Raw genomic sequence first — 21,058 nt, 5'->3', positions numbered from 1 at the left:
TTAGAGTTTGACTGAAGAACATGAGAATCCTAAGAGAGGTTAGGAAAATTTTTCTTCATTTTATAAATGGACCTTATAGTGTCAGTGAAAAGTTTAGTGTTATTTCACCAACCCAATTTAATGGAAATGAAAAAAAGCAAATAAGAGGAAGTGGCTTAAATTTCAATTATAGAGCCATAATAATAATAATGAACTAAATATATCTTACTGATTTAATTTAAATTCGTCAAATCCTGCTTCCGAGCAAGTCCATTTAATTTAAATACAATCGACATTTTTGGTTGTATTTTTACTATTTTAGAGGAAGAAGTTAAATGAAAATGGGGTTTGTGAAGTTGAAATTCGAGCTTATTATGATTGAACTTTTCAAGGAGAAGGGATATGATTGATGTTGTCGTTTTGCAATTTGAACCCTAAAATGGAAAAGGTATTCGGAGGCAAAAAAATAAATTAGAGTTAATAGATTGAGTTCAGGGCAAACGGCTTTTGCAAATTTGAGACTAGTTCTACTATCAGAAACTCTTTTTTTTTTTAAAAAAAATTCAGTATAATTCATGCAAATGACTTATTATTTTCTTATATTCCTTCCTCATCCGATAATGGGATAGACTAGTCTGGATGATAAAAATAATCTTAATGTTTTGTCATAAATTTCATTAAGATATGTAAATAACTTGATGTAAGGAATTAAGCAAAAGAATTGAATATTTAAATAGTTAATTAAGAGATAAAGCTTAAAAGAAGTAACTTATGGCTGTAAGAAATAATTAGTATTTTAGTTGTAAAAATAAGTTAATAACTTATGAAATAAATTGTAAGTCTAATTAAACTAATGAGCAATTTATGGTGCATGTAATAGGAGTATTTAAAATTTTATAATAGTCGTTGAACAGCCGACCTAATTTTTGGGTTTACGACTACTAATGTTCAACTCCGAATCCTTGTCATTTTGAACCCAATACAGAAGACAAGGGAGCTCCTAGATCAAGTATTGGAAGAATATTGTCTTCGTAGAGGACTTTTTGATGTGACTAATCCGCATTTGCGTTACACGGAGCGGAAGACCTCTCAGTTAGCCTGAAGGCAAAGGGACTCTAACCAATGATCCGTTTACCACTGAGGATATTTCATGTCAGAACTGTGGTAGGTGCAAGCCGGGTGTGGAATTCGTATCGACCAGCCATTGCTGGGATTCGAACCCGGTTCATCTCATTGGAAGGTGAACGCTCCATCCCTGAGCCATAGCGGCTTTTATGAAATAAATTGTAAGTCTAATAAAGCTAATAAGCAATTTATGGTGCATGTAATATGAATAAGTAAATAGGATAAAAAGGGATAAAATTCTTATCCGCCCTGGATAAGAATTGAGACAGTCTTTTTAAGATATAAAAATTCTTAAGATAGTAAGAGGTTTAAGAAATGTAAGATAGTTGAGGGATAGATGGTCTTATTGAGAATTGAATCAGGACAACATTTAATACGAAACTATAGAGAAAGTAAGGAGAAAGAAAATAGTTATTAAAAAAAAATCTTTCTTTTCCTGTTTAGGATCAACTGAGATTGAAGATGACTGAAATCATGAGCAGAAATGAATCCTTCGCATCCTGTCCAGCACCTAACTTTCCTGCCATGGAAGAGGATTGCAAGGTATCCATATGCCATAAACATGCCGACTGTGCTTCCAGGAATCAGAGCTGCTGCTTCAATGGCTGTATTTTTACTTGCGTTGACAAGATATCACCTCCACCAGGTAAATAGTATGCTTTTACTAAATGCCACCGAAAAAAAATATTTTTTTACTTTGATTAGATCAAAAATATGAAATTTTTCATTCTGTTTAAATTTCAGTTCTGTATTATTTTATCCTTCCTTTCATTCTCCATGCTACTTTTTGCATGAATAAGCGAATTTTTTTAATTAAAAAAAAACAGTTTAACAGCTTCGGTGGGGAAAGAATTTTTCAACCATGTCAACCTTCATCTATCAATAGGTACCACAATACTGAACCAAGTTGGCATGTTTTACATACTAGTGTATTGATGTATGATGATTGTAGTGGTAATTACGCCACAATGCTCCCCCAGCAGAATTTTATCACGGATAGAATTCGATGAACGGATACCACTAGTTGCTGTTTTTGTGCAAGACCGAGAGAGCTGTGTTAAGTTCACCGAATTTTGAGCGCTTGTTGTCGGAGCTGTATTAAGTTGAAAGTTTTGTGTGTGGACTCTCCTGTGTTGCTATTAGCAGTCGAATGTCTGCTAGATCCAGTTGTGTGTAAATGAGTCTGAGAAGCAACAGCGCGAGGAGGACGATGACGCAGTCACAAAGAGCGAAGCAATTGTTCTGTGTGGACCATCCTTCAATGTTTGTGAGACTTTCAATGTAGGTGAGCTCATATCACGCCCGCAGGTCACCAATGTGGGGAAAGGATTTCTGGACAATACCGAATTCCATCTTCCTCTGAGCCGTGATGGCTCAGGGGATAGAGCGTTCGCCTTCCAATGAGGTGAACCGGGTTCGAATCCCGGCAATGGCTGGTCGATACGAATTCCACACCCGGCTTGCACCGATCACAGTGCTGACGTGAAATATCCTCAGTGACAGACGGATCATGGGTTAGAGACCCCCTGCAATCAGACTAACCGTGTGAGGTTCTCGTGGTCTTCCTCTTCATGTAACGCAAATGCCGGTTAGTTCCATTAAAAAGTCCTCCTAATACTTGATTCAGGAGTTCTCTTGTCTGCTGGATTGGGTTCAAAATTACAAGGCTACGTAGTTGAACATTAGTAGTCGTAAACCCAAAAATTGGGTCTGCTGTTCAACGACGGTTATAAAATATAATATAAAATATCACAAGGTACCTCAAGTATAATCGAGTTAGCATGCGTTATATACTAGTGAATCGACGTTTAATAATTGTAGTGGTAGTTACTAAGAAAAATCTGTCAGATTATCGGAATTATGTTTGTACGAAAATATAAAATCCAAAAACAAAACAGAAGTAGTTTTAATTTTTTTTCATTCATATTCAAAAATTTATCAATAATTGATTTTGTAAATTAAAGAAATTTCAATGACAAATAACTGCTTCTCTTAGATCTGAAACTTAGTGCTAATTGTATAAATTATTGTTTGGAAGTAAGCCGTATTTGGAAAGATTTTACCTTTAATGCAGAAAGAGACGCTGGTGTTACGTGCTGTATTTCAAAACCATAGATTATTAAAATGCTAAATTTTTCACTTATTTTGACCTAAATAAGGAAAAAGTATGAGAAATACATTTAATAAAAATTCTGTGACAGAGAAATAAATTATAAAATAGACAAATCCAATTGATAAAATATGCATGTAAAAATTACTCTACTTACTGATTGCTGATTTTTTAAGCGAATTTTAAGTATTAAACCATAACTTTTAAGAACAACGCGAAAACAGTCTTTCACCAAAAATATTAAAGTTGACAAATAAGCAAACATCTTTTTTTCCTTCCTCTTTATAAAGTCTGCTTGCATACAATTTTCCTCTAAATATGGCGTGTAAGAAGACATGGCAATAATATTTGATAATGTGTTTACTTCAGGAGTAAAACTTTTTATCAAAATTATAACAAAGAAAAGTACTGGTCAACATCTAATGACACTTTTCCGTTTTCAGTTATTGACTGGGATAATGAACCGGACGCTCCACCTTTGAGGAAAGAAGGCGAAGCAGGTAAGCATTCAATTATCTGCATGAAATATTTAAAACGGGTTACTCTAACAGTATTTTTCCGGCTTTTACTTCAGAACTACGGTATACTTATAACTTAAAAATATTTCTTGCAGAAAATGGTCTAATAATCAAAATGTATCGATTAATTCATTTATTTTCGTTATGCGGGTAGAGGAGTTTTTCAACAGGTAAGTTTACATAACTTAAAACACCACGAACAATACTTAAAACAAAACTGTTAACTTACTAGGAAGATGTTTGTGAAGTAACCATAGCAGGAGTAGATATCGGCAATGTCAGCTGTCATCTATGAAAGGGTATCCTATTATAGAATTGAGTTAACACTTCTTATATACTAGTGAATTAGAATTGTATTTTTATAGTGGTAGACACACTACAGTACTCCCTCACCAGAATTTTAGCTGTGACAGAATTCGATGAATGGATAACCCTAGTTGATTCCTTGCTGTTTTGTGAGAAGCCGGGAGAGCTGTATTAAGATCACCGTACTTTTGAGTGCTGATTGTGAGAGCTATATTAAGTACACGGTCGTAGTCGCTCCTGTGTTGCAATTAGCAGTCGATTGAATACGTTGTACGTTGTGTGTGATCGAGACTGAGTAGCAACAGCGCGAGGATTTGGATTATGTCACAGTCACAAGTAGCAAGTCGATTGCTCAATATGGACCGTCCATCGAAGTAGGCGTGTTCAATTCGAAGTGGGAGTTTCTGTCAAGTTAGGCGTGTTTACATCACGTCCGGGTCACCAATGTGGAGAGAGTAAATATCGGCAATGTCAACTGTCATCTATGAAAGGGTACCCCATCATAGAATCGAGTTAATACTTCTTATATACTAGTGAATTAGAATTGTATTTTTGTCGTGGTAGACACACTGCAATGTTGTGCAACAATATAACTTGGGCCCTCATCGGACTCATCGGAATCTCAATAAGGATATTTTCCTATATTGGTCCTATCGGGCGAATAGTCCGATATTTTACAACCACTTTACAACGTATCGGCTTTCTATAGAATTGTCAGATTCACCCGATATTTTATTTTCATTATTCAGTCACTATAGGTCCTACATTGGCCGTATGTAGGTCGATATCGGTCCTATATAAGACCAATATTAAAGAATCTAGACCCCCCGGTGCGTATTCATGTAGGACCCATATTGAGCCAAACAGGGACCAAGGTAAAATTGTTACTAAGATCGTTTACAAAAGATCATACTGCTCGGAAGTCGCCAAAACTTGGCGTTTATTTTGGTGTTGATATTAGAGATGAGTTCGGGTTCACTATTGGAGGTTCAAGCCTCCAAAGTATTTTAATCCAAACCCATCCGAACCCGAGATACATAGGATTACTTAGAGCCCGAGATATGCGTCGGATAATCGTGTTAGAGCGTACTTTTACAAACAAACACTACGGTATATATAGGGGCTCCGTCTCTGCTCGCTAACACTCGCCAACCCCCAAACTTCATATCAATCCCGATGCATTGAATAATTACTATTTTTAATACCCGACTAAATATAATCTCTCATTATGTTATTTGAACTTCGTCAGTTAGCCGCACTTAACTATATCTGCATTTTGCTCTCGTCGACACTGCAGGAAATGACGTTCAATGCTTGATGGTACGGACGGAAAATCCAAAATGACTGAAAAAAATAAGCTAAAGATTTTAATTTTAAGCCTCAAAAAACAAACGCGCCTAACTGAAGTAGCATATTTCTAGTCTTTTATACCTTAAAATTTTTTCATTATTTGTACTTAATAACTGTAGTATACGTTTGTTAAAAAGTAGTAAAAAAGGGTTATGAAAACTTAATCATGAGTCCGAAATCGCTCAACCCCGAAACCTTTTTCAATGAATGAGCCCGGGTCGGGGTAGGGCTCGGGCTGAGCCCACTTTATCTCTGGTAGATATAGATCAGGGGTTTCCAACTTACATGTGGCCGGGAGCCGCAATTAAAAACACTAGTCAAATGGCGGGCCACAACTTTATCAAAATTTTATGTAGGACTCCTTTATGTTTAAAGGAACATTAAATATTACTGTCAGATTTTTATCAAAGTTTTTTTAATATTAAAAAGCAAAATAACAAGCATTACAAATAATGCTTGTTACAAATAATGCTTCTCTTAATCAGAAACTTAGTGACAAGATTTTTTTTCTTTTAAATTTAATTCACGGATAAATTTAAATTTTTTTTCTCGACTTATTAGGAGTTATGGCAACAACAACATAAAATTCTCGAGCCACTGAAATTATTTTTTTTCTTCTTTTCCGCTCATGAGATATTCAATTCAAGGAATATAAATAAAACATGATATTCATTCCCTCTTTTATGCGTTTTAAAATTTACAAATGTAAATAATTTCGTCCAAAATGAGTGGTTTCATAAAGTTAAATAAAATAATTTCTTCAAGACTATTTCTGATACACACATGCTAAATTTATTCACAAAGTACAAAAAAAAAAAACGAAATAAAAAAGAGCAATATACACGATTATTTTTTTATTGGAATAAATATTTTCTTGGATGCTAAACCGGAGAAATAAATTTTTTTACACCGTCGGTATATTAATTTCACAGAAACGAAGAAATTAGGTTTTTTTTTTTAAACGAAACCCGTATATATTATTTGAAACCCGTATATATCTTTTACGAAAAACGTTCGCAAAAAAACGACAACTAATATATTTTAATTCTCGGACCGGATGCGGACCGCGGGCATCTAGTTGGTAACCGCTGATATAGATACAGAAACTTTCCCTGATTTGTACTAAACCTTATAAGATTTCAGCATTCTTAACCCCTTAACGATCGGTTAATTTTCAAGAAAACAGTCATAAAAGTGCCTATTTTGCCAAATACACGTATTTGATTAGTGCTGACATCTAGTTTAAAATTAACTAACTACCTGCAATTACCTTAAAAATATCCTGGTACTGCCATCTGGTGTGTAAAATAAGAAATAAAATGTTTTCCGGGCAAAAGAAATGAATCAGTTTTACTCTTATTGGCACGTTACAACTGAACACTCCAGCCCGGAAATTTCAAGGGAGCGAGAAATAGAGGGCGAAACCTCACCCCGTCATTTTCACGGGAGCGAGAAGGAAGGGGTTAAAGAAATCCTTGTATCAGTAGATGAGTTGTGGTACATAGCAGAAAATTTTGCGATCACTTTAAAAATTCGTAAAAATGTTCGATTGAAAATTTGACTGTGATATTTTAAAAAGCATTAAAATGTTAGCATGATAAAATCCTGAAAGCATAAATATTATTTCTTGTCACCTTTTACATTGCAGTTTTTGAAATTAGTTTTTACTTTTTAATATTTTGTATCATTTAAATTTTGGACATGCAATGATGGACATATATTTCAGTTCTCCGATGTACCACGTCACCACGACCTGCACCATCTGAACCCGTTGGTTGTCCCGCCGGATATGTCTGTAGAATAGAGGATCACGGTGATGCCTTGGACAGGCGGTACAACTCTGGTATTTGTGTACCAGACTCAACACCTGATGAACACCTTGGTAAGACTTTTTATGAAAAATAAAATTGATATTGCGAATATATTTTAAAAAAATCTATTAAAAAATTTACAAGACATAAAAAAATTATTACTATTATAAATACTTTCTTGCCCATCGTGTTTGTACTAGCTTAGAACAATGAAACGGGTTTAAATATTTAAAAAAACTGAGCGTCAGAGGTACAAATTTTTGTGAGAGAAATTCCAGAAATAATTGGATTGGAAGTGTAAAATGTATCTGCTTTTGTAACTGGAAGGTTTATTTCCCGGCAATGATAAGCCATATTTTCAATGAATCAACTAACATTTTCCCATTTCCGTGTGCCACTAGCTGTCACGGGACTGATATTTCAGTGACGTGCGAAAATTACATACTAAATTCATTAATATTTTTTGAGAATATTACGAATAAAAACGTCTCTCTAACCATCTCAGCAAACCATCTTTTTTTATATCCCTCGTTGAACAGCCGACCCAATTTTGGGTTTACGACTACTTATGTTCAACTCCGTAACCTTGTAATTTTGAACCCAATCCCGAAGACAAGGAAACTCCTGGATCAGTACCCCCAGAGGTATTGATTTGTTATGGGAGCATGGAGTAGTTTGTGACTCGACACATTTAACGCGAATCAGTCACCATTTACTACACGGGGAGTCTTCGGCCGGCCTGTGATCGAACCCACGATCTCTTGGACATTGGCCCAGTGCCCTACCAACCAGGCTATCCTGGCCTAGCAGCCATCTTTATTTTATTTTATATCCGTCGTTGAACAGCCGACCCAATTATTTGGGTTTACGACTACTAATGTTCAACTCCGTAGCCTTGTAATTTTGAACCCAATCCCGAAGACAAGGAAACTCCTGGATCAGTATCCCCAGAGGTATTGATTTGTTATGGGAGCATGGAGTAGTTTGTGACTCGACACATTTAACGCGAATCAGTCACCATTTACTACACGGGGAGTCTTCGGCCGGCCTGTGATCGAACCCACGATCTCTTGGACATTGGCCCAGTGCCCTACCAACCAGGCTATCCCGGCCTAGCAGCCATCTTTATTTTATTTTATATCCGTCGTTGAACAGCCGACCCAATTATTTGGGCTTACGACTACTAATGTTCAACTCCGTAGCCTTGTAATTTTGAACCCAATCCAAAAGACAAGAGAACTCCTGGATCAAGTAGTGGGAGAAATTTTGCCTTCATGGAGGACTTTTAGATGGAACTCAACCGCATTTGCATTACATGGAGAGGAAGACCACGAGAACTTCTCACGGTTAGCGTGACGGCAAAGGGACTCTAACCCATGATCCGTCTACCACTGAGGATATTTCACGTCAGCACTGTGGTCGGTGCAAGACGGATGCGGATTCATATCGACCTGCCATCGCCGAGATCGGAACCCGGTTTACCTCATTGGAAGGCGAACGCTCTTTCCTCTGAGCCATCGCGGCTCTTAGACAATTACTTGCGACCTTTCATGCTTTATTACTTCATTTTTGATAACAATTCCAAAAATGCATATTAAGAGCGGTAGTTACGGCACACGCTGTGCATAACATAGATAATCAAAATGTAAAGAAAAGGGCTTACTGAATCTCTATTTGACTCCTTTGACTCTGCATTTCTCTACCTCTTAGAATGATCTTTTTTTACAAACCTAAAACCTGACGCCCACGTTAATGTGTCATGCAGCTATTGTATTGTGTAGCTTTATGAGTCTTGTAGTTATGTTAATGTATCATTTACAGTGTTTTGTTGACCATTCATTGCATGATTTATTGATATAACATATTTCTGATAGTGTCTGTATTACGTTTTAGGAAAGAATGATCATGAGTCAGATCATTTAAAAGAAAAAACAAGAAAACAAACAGGTATTTCTTATTCATTTATTCGTTTAACAGAAAAAAGGAGTGTTTTTTTTGTTTTGTTATTGGAATATGGTTAAGGCAAAGCATACCATAAATTTAACTTTGTTTTCAATTGTTTGTTGAGGCAATTTCTAATTTATTCTACTTCTAATGGTGTTCCATTTTGTATTTATGACAGTTTCAAATATCAGTGCATGTAACAGGGGAGGGGGAGAACTCACCAGAAAAAAAAAATTCTTAACTGATAAAGAATTCGAAAAATTGTCAAACATAGTATATTTCCAAGTGACGAAACGCTCAAAAATAATGAAAAATGGTATTATAAATTGCAATAAATTTTTTTAAAAAAACTTTTATTTTACTTGCTGAAACGTGCTTCCAGAAATAATGATTTCAACATATTTTTGAATAGTGTATTTGTTCTATTTTTATTTAACAAGTAATATTTGCATCCTCAAAGATATGTAGTTGCTCCGTGAAAGAAGAATGAAGTGAATTCTTATACGTTTTGAAGTTTCACAACTACCTGAATAACCATATCTGTTCTATTCCTGAAACGAAATAATTAATTGTAATGTCTTCAAGCTGTTAATACAATTCAGTGTTTGCAAACTGGTGCATTGAAAGAACGACAGGAGATAAATGAACCGCCTGTCGAGTTTACTCAACAATCAGCAGGTGATGGTGTGGGTTTATTCTTAGTTGGGGAAGGGGGATTAAAATCTTCTATTTTTCAGAGAAAGCTCTTAATTGACTAGAGAATTACGCAATATATTTTTTCTACTAGTTATGTAAGCCATTTTTACGCTTATTTTTTTTTTTTAACGCTTTAATTATTTTTTACATTTTCAGCAATAAGAAATCGATAACCAATTTTTATGAATTTCTATGATAGCATACATCATATTAAAAAGCATGGTGAAAAGAAATAAGAAATTAGGTATTACCTGGTGGTCAAAACAATATAAACTGCAGCTAAAAACATAAATGTGTTTAATTGAAAGAAAAGTGATATAGGTATTTAAGTATTATTACTAATTGCTTTCATTTCTAGCAAAAAAAAAAAAAAAAGACGATAACCAATTTTTATGAATTTCTATGATAGCATATAACATATTAAAAAGCATGTTGAAAGCAATCAGAAATTAAGAATTACCTGGTAGTCAAAACAACATAATTTGCAGCTAAAAACATAAATGTGTTTAATTGAAAGAAAAGCGATATAGGTATTTAAGTATTATTACTAATTGCTTTCATTTCTAGCAAAAAAAAAAAAAAAAAAAAAAGACGATAACCAATTTTTATGAATTTCTATGATAGCATATAACATATTAAAAAGCATGTTGAAAGCAATCAGAAATTAAGAATTACCTGGTAGTCAAAACAACATAATTTGCAGCTAAAAACATAAATGTGTTTAATTGAAAGGAAAACGATATAGTTTTTTTAAGTATTATTACTAATTGCTTTCATTTCTAGCTATAGGAAACCAACAACCGATTTTTATGAATTTCTATGACCACATGTACTATGTTTATAGCTAAAAATAATTCAAGGTGGAACGAAAAACGTGGTCCTGTTTATTTGAAAGAAAAACAATGGGAAATGAAAAAAAAAATACTACTAATTGCTTTCATTTCAAGCAATAAGAAAACAATTACCGATTTATAAGAATTTGTATATACTACGTTAATATTTAAAGCAATATAAGTTGGAGTGAAAAACATAGCCACTTTTGTCAATAAATGATTAAATTAGGAAATACGTGGAAAATACTGCTACACCTGTTTGCGTCATTCCTGACAGATGAATGTCAACACATATTTTGACATACAGTTTACCCCTCTTTGTTTAGACTAGTCACCATCTGTTTTTCTTTAAACATAAATCATTAATCTTTTCCTTCCCCCCCACTTTTTTTCACGTGATGGCTGTCTTGATTCTGTACTGTTTCTTACAGTTCTATTTTCAGTACTACGTGTAACTTTTTTTTATTATTGTTAATGAAACTAAATAAAATTTTGGTCAAATTGAAATGCTTACGGGAATAATTTTATCTATTTTCCGACAGTTGATTGTTTAAAATGAAACCATATATTTCTTGTTGTTTTTCAAAACTGGATATTTTAAAACTTTTCTTTGATCCAAAAAGTTAGGTAATGGGATCAAATGATGGAACGTAATTTATAAAACAAATTTCAATTTGTTTTTCTTAGTAGGTCACATTAAAAAAAAAAAAAAAAAATTAGGACACATCGCCCAAAATTTCGTCGATGTGTTTTGAAAGTTTGCTTTTATCGTTTTTTGTATGACAAAACTAAAATAATTTTTTTTTTTTGCAAATCAACTTGAGAAATTAAATTTTGTATTTTTAAGACATTTTTGGATGTTTTAAGGCTATTTTTTTTTCTTTGCTATTTTAAAGGTATTTTTAGGAATTCTTTTTGGTCATCAAAATTCGGGCTCTAGTGATTATACACAGCTCATATTTAGAGGATCAATTTGAGGAGTTTGCGCCAAGCATTCATTCACATCTGCACGCCATGGCATACTGGCTAAAGATTGGAAAAACCTAACCTATCAGTCAAGAATAACTGGTACAAATTACAACAGTATTAAAAATAGCATATTATTCGCTAAAAAACATCACTTAGCATGACGGCAGAATTTTCGAAGAACAACCTTAATTCTATTTTTTAATCTATTAATCATTATTATCCACTATCTTAATTATCTACTAGCTCCTGAAATGCGCTAGAATAAACGTTATTTTGTATGGTGAAAGAACAACTTTAATTCGATCATTTAATCTATTAATTATTATTATTATCCACTATCTTAATTATCTGTTCGCCTTTGGAATGGTCTGGAATAACCGTTATTTTGAATGGTAAAAGAGCAACTTTATTTATTAGTCTATTAATCTTTATTAACCACTATCTTAATTATCTACTCGCTTCTGAAATGCGCTAGAATAAACATTATTTGGTATGGTGAAAGAACAACCTTAATTCTATTATTTAATCTATTAATTATTATTATTATTTACTATCTTAATTATCTGCTCGCCTCTGGAATAAACGTTATTTGGTATGATGACAGAACCTTCGAAAAAGAACCTTAATTCTATTATTTAATCTATTAATTATTTTATCCACTATCTTAATTATCTGAACGCCTTTGAAATGCGTTGGAATAAACGTTATTTTGTATGGAGAAAGAACAACTTTAATTAGATTATTTTATGTACTAAATATTATTATCCATTGTCTTAATTATCTGCTCGCAGCTGGAATGCGCTAGAATGAACGTTATTTGATATGGTGAAAGAACAACCTTAATTCTCTTATTTAATCTATTAATTATTATTTATCACTCTCTTAATTATCTGCTCGCTGCTGGAATAAACGTTATTTGGTATGATGACAGAACCTTCGAAAAAGAACCTCAATTCTATTATTTAATCTAATTATTATCCATTATCTTAATTATCTGCTCGCCTCTGGAATGCTCTGGAATAAACGTTATTTTGTATGGTGAAAGAACAATTTTAATTCGATTATTTAATCTATTAATTATTATTATCCATTATCTTAATTATTTGCTTGCCGCTGGAATGCGCGGGAATAAAAATTATTTGGTATGGTGCAGAACCTTCGAAGAACAACCTTAATTCCCTCTGAAGTTTTGGTTTCGAATCAAATCGTTTTACGCTGTGAGAGTGGGCGAAATATTTATGTTAATGTTGATTGACCTAATTTTTTTTCTGTTTTTGTTTCTCTATTATTGTTACGACGACTATTTTTTTTTTCATGCTTGAGGCGTGTTGGGATACGAATGAGAAATGATTTATATTACGCGAGATCTGTCTTTGAGTGTTATTTATATAAGTAGGCGAACCCAATGATCTTTCCCACCTTGAAAGGTATGATTTTGTTACCAAATACCAACACTTTTGTCGCCAATATTGCATACATTAATGAGTGCTTGAAATCAAATAAACTCATTAATACCAGTTACGAAAAGTAGTCTATATATGATAAACAGCTATCGGAAAAAGAAGTGGTCGTTCTTTTCTTTAATTTTTATATCAAATGGATATTTCTGCCTGTAACCACTTTAACTTAAAAAATGCACTGGTTTTAAATTCAGTAGCAAGAATAAATATTTAAATTATTCATATATTATTTGTAGACAAAACTAACTTGTTCCTGCAATATAAATCCGATTGCTGAAGCACTTCTACTACCACTTTATTCCTTTTGGAAAGCGCAAAGGTCCTTTTTAAAAGATGCTGGACACACATGGGTAAATAGTTTCAAAATTTTAACTGAAGGGGAAAAAAAAATCCTTTTTGAAATAATATGATAGTAAATTTTTTACACAAGTAGTGGTGAAGCGGAAGTAAAATTTATAAATTTATGTTTTAATAATTTGTAAATTTTACCACGGTCAAAGGAAAAAGGTTTCATTTAAAGTGTTATTATTAGAGCCCGGATTTTGATGACCTAAAAAATCTCAACTAATGCCCTTAAAAAGTGCAAAAAATGCCCTTAAAAAGGGCAAAAAATGCCCTTAAAAATGCAAAAATTGCGCAAAAAATGCCTTAAATAAAGTAAAAATATTGAATTAAAAAAATGTTTTGCTCTTCAAAATTATTATGAGTCATTTAAAAAATATAAAACAATGCAATACTTGTTCTACGCTCATTAAAGTTTGAAAAATATGTTTTATATCCTAAAATAACAAAAAAAGGAAAATATATTGACACCAAGGGCGCCGGCAGAATATTATTAAAGGAGGTGCAATCCTCTAACAAAAAAACAAACAAACAAAGATATTCTGTTATTACATTTTGTTTTGTTATTACCTATACTTTCATGGGTTAATTTTTTTGAAGATACATTTCATCATTGCTAACAAGATATTTTAAAAAAAAGTACGAATTTCTTGTATTTACCACGAGAAACTGTATTGATGGCGCTGGCATAGCTACTGACTTTGAAACACAAAGTCACTGTTTTGTTTATATCTTTCGAACAAAGTGTCTTACCTTTCCAAAAATTTGGAATTGATATCATTATTGATTATACTTTACACTGTTGAAATATAAAAAAAATCAAAAAACTCCAAATTGCAAAAAAATATTGTTTTTTTCAAAAAAAGAATTTTTTTTTTGTTAAAAACAAAAAATTTTACATTTTAATGTTGATTTTCTTAAAATTTGAGAAAATTTACTTCAAGAAAGTGTATTTAAATATTTTTGTTGTTGGATGGCAATACGTTAAAAAATTACTTGCAAAGTCGTGCGCGCAAAAAAGCGAAATTTTCAAAAACTCGTATAGTCAAAAATATGCAATTTAAACAAAAACGCAAAAATAAATGTGTCTATTTATTTTCAATAAAGAACAATAAAAAAAAAATAAATTATATCATTTTTGTATCATGGGTGTAAATTTTTAATGGATTGCCCCTTAATTATTTGTTTTAGAATAAAAATATTTTTAGTAAAAAAATTTTATAGCAATTTTTTTTTCTGTATCTCTTTAATTGTTTAAAAAAAATCTAGGGGGTGCAAGTGCACCTCCTTGCACCCCCCTGCCGGCGCCCTTGATTGACACCAAAATATTTTTGTTTTGTATAGAAACTTTAATGGATATAACAACTTCCATCTCATAATATTACTAAATATCAGAATTACATTAGATTATTAAATGTTTTTCGATAATTTGAAATGTAAACGAGCGTCTCTCGTCTGAAAGTAAATTTTCATTCCTGCAGAAGCTTCTTTCAACGTCTACTGATGTTATAGGCGTGTACTTGAAAAAGACGGTCTCACTTACTGCAATTCTTCTTCAATTTGAAAAGATGTTGCTTCACCTGTTAATATCCTATAGATTTTCTTCATTGTTTGGAAGCCAGTTTAATAATGAAAATTGATAAAAAATAATAAAAATTGGAAAAATTAACAAAAAACTTAAAAAAATTTTTAAAATGCAAAATACGCCCAAAAATTTAAAGAAAAATGCCCTATAAATCTAAAAAAATGCTCTAAAAGACAAAAAATGTCCAAAAATGCAAAAAATGCAAAAAAATGCAAATGTCATCAAAATCCGGACCTTAGTTATTATTTTTTTCATTTTGAGTGATAAAAATTGTGGCTTTCTACTGGGTGTATAAATTTAATTAATTTTTATTTTAATCACCACTACGTATGAAAAATCAACATAAATATAAATGCGTGTTAATTGTACGATGGTTTGTTTAATTTATGGAAAAATATATGAATATTTGGGCTAATAATTGGAAACCACTTTGGAAAATAATTTTGGGAAAGAGTAAAAGTTGGCAAGAATGGTTTGAGCTTTGCCGTTGTTTATGACATTTTCAATCTATATAAGTTATAAGAATAGTCATTAAATATTTTTTTAAAAATAATCCCGTAGTGACTATAAAATATAGTCAAAATAATTCCTGCAAATAAATCGATTACGAAAATAGGTTGTCCATAATCGTTAAAAATTTAAAAAGCTATTGATTGATTTAAAGAAAAACAACATTTTTACTAATTTTTAAGTACCAAAATGTTTATGTAATTTAAAAGCAATATATCTAACTGTTAAACTGGCCAGCTTAGTTCTAAAAATTAAGGCGAAATTAAGACCTTTTGAAGCTTCCAACATGAAGTGTCACTAAATATTCGTAACCAATTTTTAAATTTTTTTGGTTGCCTCCACCCGATTAACAGTAAAATTAGTCATATTTATTTTCATTATAAGCTTTGTTTCAAACTATTTTCAACTAAGAAATGCTATTAAATAATGAATAAAATGTACCTACTACATGCAACCAATGATTAGAAAACTACTTATTTCACGTGTTTTTTTCAATGGTGCAAATTAAAAAGTCAGGTATATGCTTTGCAATTACAACCGAAGTATTCTAAAACTTCAGTTGTTTTCAGAATTGTTGTAAAAGCAACTTTTTTTTACAAAAGTCATTTTAAAAATATCTACTTTTTTTTCGTTAAGTTTTTAATGGGAAAAAACATATATAAATAGAATCACAAATTTTTCAAACTATTTTATGAAAAATTTTGAAAGGTTTACACTTAGATGGCAGCACCATTCATAGAAATCATCAAATATTTTCCATGTGGATATTATCAATAACATTTTTGTAAGTCCTTAAAAATTAAATAAAGTTTTAAAGATTCAAAAAAAAAAATTTTGCATTGTCGAAGTATTAAAACCACCACATAGTTTAGTTAGTTTTATAAAAGAAGTCTCATCAAAATCAGATAGTAATTTTTTTGAAGTATTCAAATTTGAAACTCCATTATTAATTCAAATAATCTTCTACGATTTGAAATTTTAGGTGTAATGATGACATTAATTTTTTTTAGCACATTCCTTTTAAAAAGTAGAATTAAAAAAAAATAAATTCTGTTTTCATTTTAAGCTGCTTTAAGTTTTAAACAATGTAGTGCTGCCATCTATGAATAATAACTTTAAAATTATTAGTGTTGCCATCCATGAATTATTTTAGAGCATGTAGTGCTGCCATCTATGGAGATATCCCTAAATACTTGATTTAAACAACTCACCTTAATTTCCAATAATAGGATCACGCTTCAATGGTTTCAAGCAAAAGGGAGTGGCTGTAATGATATCCTACTCTTTGAAGAAATAAATAGAGCAGATAAGAAAATTATGTCTGAATAAATGATTCTAAAACTCTCTTATGATGTGCCGTGATCGTATAGTGGTTAGTACATTGCGTTGTGGCCGCAATAACCCAGGTTCGAATCCTGGTCACGGCAATGCTTTTTAAAATTTTTAATTTTTATTTTATAAAAGGTTGTATTTTGTACAAATCAGGATCGAAGTAAACTCTTTTTGTGAAGTTAATGGGAGTGGAAAGGATTTTTTATTCTTTTTGTGAATACAAAAATATTTTTACTGAAAGTGAATCCAATGAGTATACGTTACTCATTGGATATTCAGAAGAATTAGTACATTATTTCAAGGTTTCATAGGCTATTTGAATTCTTCACTCGTCGCGGGGTCTTAACAAGTATCTTAAAATATGGCAAAGCCTTATAAATGCACGGAATCAAAACTAAAATACTAAAATATACATTTTTGAAATAAAAAAAAATCTGTTGGAAAAAATATTTATTCTTATGCCTCTGTCGCAAAGCGTCACACTTTACCCCACTAATGATTCATGCTATATTTCATTAACTTTTGGCATACGATCTATTACACATGTTATAGATCATATTTTTATTTTTTAACTTTAACAACGTTTCTTAATGACATTTCTGAAATTAATAATGATCAGATGCGTACTTATTTTTATTACAAAAATACAAGAACATATACAATTCACTAATATTTAATCTGTTGGTTTTAAAAGTTTTTATTTTATCTAAAATGTGTGATGTTACATTTCTTGTGAACTGTCATTAACTGTCACAATTTCAGGAACCCTCATCTTTTCCTCCTAACTTGATGACATCTTTTGTAAATGTCCCTTTTATGTCTGTCACAATTTTGTCATTTTTTTTTTAAAACGCAATACAAATAGTGGTTCAAAAAGCTTTGAAATCTAAAATTATATGAGAATTTTAGAAAATTTTATTCTTATAATTTTATTAACTAACACAAACTTCATATCATTTTTACTTTTTTTAACTACCAACCCTTACGATTGCATAGTTTTTCTTAAACGAAAAACAGATTTATTACGTTAAAATCAAAAAACTATTCAATTGAAAATGACCATTTTTTTATTGTATTAACACAGATTTGGCTCAGCAAATTAATTTTCCAATTATAATGTGATAAAATTTAAACCAATTAATTTTGACCCACAAACTTGTTTTAAATGATTTTCTTATTATAGTACATTTTGAAAACTCGTAAATAATTTTCGCCAAAAAGATTATTTTGCAACAAAAAATCAATTTTTAATACTTTTTTGGAGTTTTAAACAGTTATTTTGTATCCATTATTTTAATTGTAAGTAATGCCGTTTTACTAAAGGTTTATTGCAAAAGTGAATGTAACTTATTTATCATTTTATGTAAAGAAAAGTAGGTAGCTTAATATCTTTGTTATGAAATATTGCTTACCAAAATAAGATTATGTCATTAATTTTTAAAATAATAAAGGAGCAAAGCAATACAATAAACAATAAAGCAGTTTTAAGCCTTTAATTATAAGTAATAACTCAAATCTAAATTTTTATAATAACAGAAAATAATAATTGGAATGAACGATAAATAAATACTACTGGTAAACTCCTTTAAATAAGAGATAAATAAGTAATTTGCAGTTAATTATAAGTCTTATTAATTTTATGTTGATCGCAATTAAAGATTTCTGAATCTTTTTTTTTAGAAAAGATTCTATGATATGATTGTTTTTGCCCAATAAAATTATACCGACAACAATGAGAAATGGTTTTAAACCGTGATATTTTTAGGCTACCTAATGAAATATTATTCGTATGCAAACAAAATAATTAATAAAAAATTGAAGAAACTATTTTCAAGTGGAACATAATAGCATTCTCAATAAATAAGTTTGAAAAGACTGGGCTTTTTAACTAGTTTAATATGCTTTCACCAAAATAGAAGTAAAAAAATAATTTTAAGAAGGTATTAAAAGATGCAATTTGTTCAAAATATAAAAAAACAAGTTCTTGCCGTGACCAGGATTCGAACCTGGGTTATTGCGGCCACAACGCAATGTACTAACCACTATACGATCACGGCGACGTGAAGGTTGAAGGAATAAATGTTCTTAAACAAACCAGTTTTTGTTAACATACATTCATTTTGAGGACAAAGTTTTTAAAACTACTGCACTTCATTTCATAAATAGCTTCCATCTATATGCATTTTTTTAATATCTTTATTTTATTTCATCAAATGAATCTTGATTTATTCGTAAGGACATTTTGTGGATTACATTTAAAATAAAAAAAGCGATATTTATAATTGATTATAATTAAATGTATTTTATTTAATAAAAAAAAAACTTTTTTGGTGCAGATCTTACTATTTTATGCAGAATTTTTCAAGGGAATCGGAAAATTTCGTCATTATTGATATAACGGATGGATTGAGAAAAAAGAAGAAGATAAAACAGGATACAGATTAACTCGATGAGTTAACAAGAATAATACACGAAAAAGAAAGTGGTGTTCGCTCTTTGTATTAATAAAAGTAATATTATTGTTTCATTTTCACTGATTTGCAGTGAATTAGTCATATTTCTAAATCAGATATCGATTTTTTCAGGTGACCTGTCAATTAAAACGTAACAATTGCGTTTAATACATTAGTTTTTGCAAAAATGTTTTTACAAAAGAAAGAGTTTATATAAAAAGTAAACTGCTAAAGATAATTGTATAGTAAACTGCTAAAGTTATTATTTTTTTTAATCTATAAACAGCATATATGGCAACGTTACTTTTAAAAAGTAACGAGTAAAAGTACAAGTATTTTTAAAAAAAGTAACGAGTTAAAAGTACAAGTAAAAGTACAAGTACTAAACAAAAAAAGTAACGATTTAAAAGTACATTTCTAGGAAATCGAAAATTCAAAGTAACCTAAAATTTTATTGAATAATATTCTTATGTTTTTTAATGTTTTCGCAAAATTGTTGTTATTTATTTAATTATTTTTAATTTTGAAAATTATTGACAGTAATTTATTTTTAAATTCGGAAGAATATTATAATATAATTTTATAATATAATCGTATAATATAATTTTAAAATCAAATATAATTTTAATATCAAACTTTTTATGGATTTGCACGAAAAAGAAATTTTATCTATTGATTTTAATTTTTAGTTTATTATTTTTATTTATTTAAATTACCATTGATTTAAAATTGTTTTACTCTATAGAAACGCGTTTTAAAAGCACAAACATAAAGAAAGCAAACACGGGGTTTCAGATAGCTTGTGATCTTTGAGCTAGTAAAAAATAATTGAATGTGCAGTATAAGTTGAAACAGAACAATCTACAGTTTTATTTGTAACCATGGCTAAAGTCATGCGAGAAAATCATTTTCCGAACATTTCTGCCTAACGGAATAATTAAAATTTGTAAACGAATTTTAGTATCACCGGCTAAATTAATACCTTCGAGTTTTCAAGAGTCAAAATAGTAATTATAATAGTTTTCAATAGCATAAAATAGTTCTGAAGTTCTTAGAGATTTGACTGGGCGTTGTTTGACAAGGTCGGGCATAAACATAATTTTAGTAAAAAATGTACTAGGTAAAAATGTATTTAGTAAAAAATGTATTAAGACAAAAATGTATTATTAGTGAGTTCAAAAAGAAAATTGAAAAAGTAAAAACAAAATCCAACATTTTTTATTTAAAATGTATTAAACAAATGCATAAAACTCGAAAATGAATGAAAATAACTTGCTAATTAATATTTGTATTCATTTTGCAAAATAATTGCATTCCGAAGCATTTTTTAAAAATTTTTTTTAGAAAGCTTACCGAGTTGTAGAAAAAAGTAACGATTTCATTCGACATTTCCGTTACAAATATTGTACTTTTTCAGTAAAAAAGTAACGAAAGTACAAGTAAAAGTACTAAATTTAAAAAGTAACGAAGTACAAGTAAAGTACGTACAGTAAAGTACGTACTTTTTACTTGTACCGGCGGTACAAGTAACGAAAGTAAAAGTACTGCCATACATGATAAACAGTAATAAATTTTATTAAAATAATTAATAAATTAAGTAATTAATAGAGTTAAAAAGGCAATTTTTATTATTTTTTTTTAATTATTAGAGTGCAAATAAATTATGGCAGGAATACTCATCATTTGGAATAGTGAGGAAGTACTTCTATTATAAATTTTTTTTTGCATTTTGATA

The 21,058-nt window shown here is 30.6% G+C and overlaps 2 protein-coding genes and 2 non-coding genes across 5 annotated transcripts in view; 2 read left to right on the top strand and 2 right to left on the bottom strand.

The window, feature by feature from the left end:
* The window catches only part of LOC107440334 (uncharacterized), a 56,107-nt gene extending 52,608 nt beyond the window's left edge, over nt 1-3,499 (bottom strand). The window contains exon 1 of the mRNA XM_071177887.2: nt 3,372-3,499. The gene's annotated coding sequence lies outside the window, so the exon portion shown is untranslated. The remainder of the gene's footprint in view (nt 1-3,371) is intronic.
* Nucleotides 1-21,058, top strand: part of LOC107440333 (WAP four-disulfide core domain protein 1) — a 54,988-nt gene that overhangs the window by 26,333 nt on the left and 7,597 nt on the right. For both annotated transcript variants that reach the window (XM_087157847.1, XM_087157848.1), the window contains exons 2-5: nt 1,549-1,750; nt 3,658-3,714; nt 7,115-7,270; nt 9,093-9,146. In XM_087157847.1, coding sequence (XP_087013973.1) covers nt 1,549-1,750; nt 3,658-3,714; nt 7,115-7,270; nt 9,093-9,146 — 469 coding nt within the window. The remainder of the gene's footprint in view (nt 1-1,548; nt 1,751-3,657; nt 3,715-7,114; nt 7,271-9,092; nt 9,147-21,058) is intronic.
* Nucleotides 16,894-16,965, top strand: TRNAH-GUG (transfer RNA histidin (anticodon GUG)). The gene has a single exon. It is a non-coding gene; the product is annotated as a tRNA-His (tRNA).
* Nucleotides 18,856-18,927, bottom strand: TRNAH-GUG (transfer RNA histidin (anticodon GUG)). Its single transcript has one exon. It is a non-coding gene; the product is annotated as a tRNA-His (tRNA).

The sequence above is a fragment of the Parasteatoda tepidariorum genome, chromosome 2, assembly GCF_982258835.1.
Source record: "Parasteatoda tepidariorum strain Cologne lab strain chromosome 2, Ptep-v5.0, whole genome shotgun sequence".
NCBI lineage: Eukaryota > Metazoa > Arthropoda > Arachnida > Araneae > Theridiidae > Parasteatoda > Parasteatoda tepidariorum.
This window is presented reverse-complemented; position numbering and strand designations above follow the sequence as displayed.